The sequence below is a fragment of the Otolemur garnettii genome, unplaced genomic scaffold (assembly GCF_000181295.1).
Source record: "Otolemur garnettii isolate 467f Iridium unplaced genomic scaffold, OtoGar3 scaffold00276, whole genome shotgun sequence".
In the NCBI taxonomy this organism is placed as follows: domain Eukaryota; kingdom Metazoa; phylum Chordata; class Mammalia; order Primates; family Galagidae; genus Otolemur; species Otolemur garnettii.
In genome coordinates this window covers 98,071-99,473 of record NW_003852671.1, presented here as the reverse complement: position 1 = coordinate 99,473, position 1,403 = coordinate 98,071, and the positions used below count along the sequence as shown (strand labels likewise).

Genomic DNA, 1,403 nt, shown 5'->3' with positions numbered 1-1,403 from the left:
TATGGTGTGCGCCTGTAGTTCTAGCTACTTAGAGAGGCTGAGGCAAGACGATGATTCAAGACTAGGCCTTAGAGATTACAGTGAGCCACTACGATTCCAGTCTGAGCAACATAGTGAGACTATCTCAAAAAAAAAAAAAAAAAAAGAAAAAGAAAAAAATTCTTTTTTTCTTCTTTCTATCTCTACATTATCTTAAGAGAACGTAAGTCATTTAAGGCTTCATCTACTCAGCATGTACAAACTTCTTTCTTTTCCTTTGAACACCAAATTCCTCCCTTAAGTCTCTCATGGGAAATGTAAACATCCACAGGTTGGCCCAGTAAAGGGACCAAGAAGCACTTGCTACCTAACAGTCAAATCAGCTGCCCTGTGTGGTCTCTAGGGGGCGGTGCAGTGTAAGGTTTACCCAGTACAAGAGTAGCTGCAGGCTTGCTCCCCATAGAGTTCTGAGAAGCTAGACCAAGAGTGTGTTTAACAGAGAGAAGATACAGGTGCCAGGAATCACTAGGTTCCCTGGAAAGCCCTGTGTTGATAGAGGGGTGCTGGTCCCTCTCTAGAGCACACTCTCTGGGGTGGGTTCGTATCTCTAGGTAAGGAGGTCTGGGAAGGCGTCCCCAGCCAGCTCAGCTGGAGCCATGGCTTCCACATGCATCTCCATACTTGTGCTTCTCTTCATGTTGAGTGAGTACAATCCCCTCCCCATTTCCACTTACATTATAGTCCGCTTACATTCTCTTCATCTTCTTCACTAACATGCAATCTGAATTAATTTGCAGGTGGACTGAGAGCTCAGTCAGTGACTCAACCGGATGCCCAGGTTACTGTCTCTGAAGGGAATCCTCTGACTGTGAAATGCACCTATTCGGTTTCTAGGAGCCCTTATCTCTTTTGGTACGTCCAGTATCCCCAGGAAGGCCTCCAGTTTCTTCTAAAATACATCACAGGGGACAACCTGGTTAAAGGCAACTATGGTTTTGAGGCTGAATTTAATAAGAGCCAAACCTCTTTTCACCTGAAGAAAGCATCTGCCCTTGGGAGCGACTCTGCTGTGTACTTCTGTGCTGTGAGTGACACACTGATGGAGCTTCAAGGGAAGCTGAACACAAACCCTTGAGTACAGCCAAACCCATTTTCTGAGGTCTTTATGTCCTGCCACCAGGGAGTGGTATGGCTCTAGGATGTGTCTGTGAAGCTACAGTTTAAAACCACAGATGTTGCTTATTCAGCAGGTGTTTTTGAGTCCTTATGTGCCTGGTACTGTGCTAAGCACTGGTCACAAAAGAATGAAAGAACTTTAAAACAACTAGAAGAAATCACAGGAGAAAGCTTTATGACATTGGTCTGGGCAAAGAGTTTTTGGATATGACCACAAAAACCCAGGGATGAAAGGAAAAATACACAAA

At 44.7% G+C, this 1,403-nt stretch overlaps 1 gene segment (V, D, J or C); it reads left to right on the top strand.

The window, feature by feature from the left end:
• Positions 1–635: 635 nt before the first annotated feature.
• Positions 636–1,114, top strand: LOC100944065. The segment is given in 2 exon segments: positions 636–681; positions 777–1,114. Coding segments are annotated over 2 exon segments (384 nt in total).
• Positions 1,115–1,403: the final 289 nt, after the last annotated feature.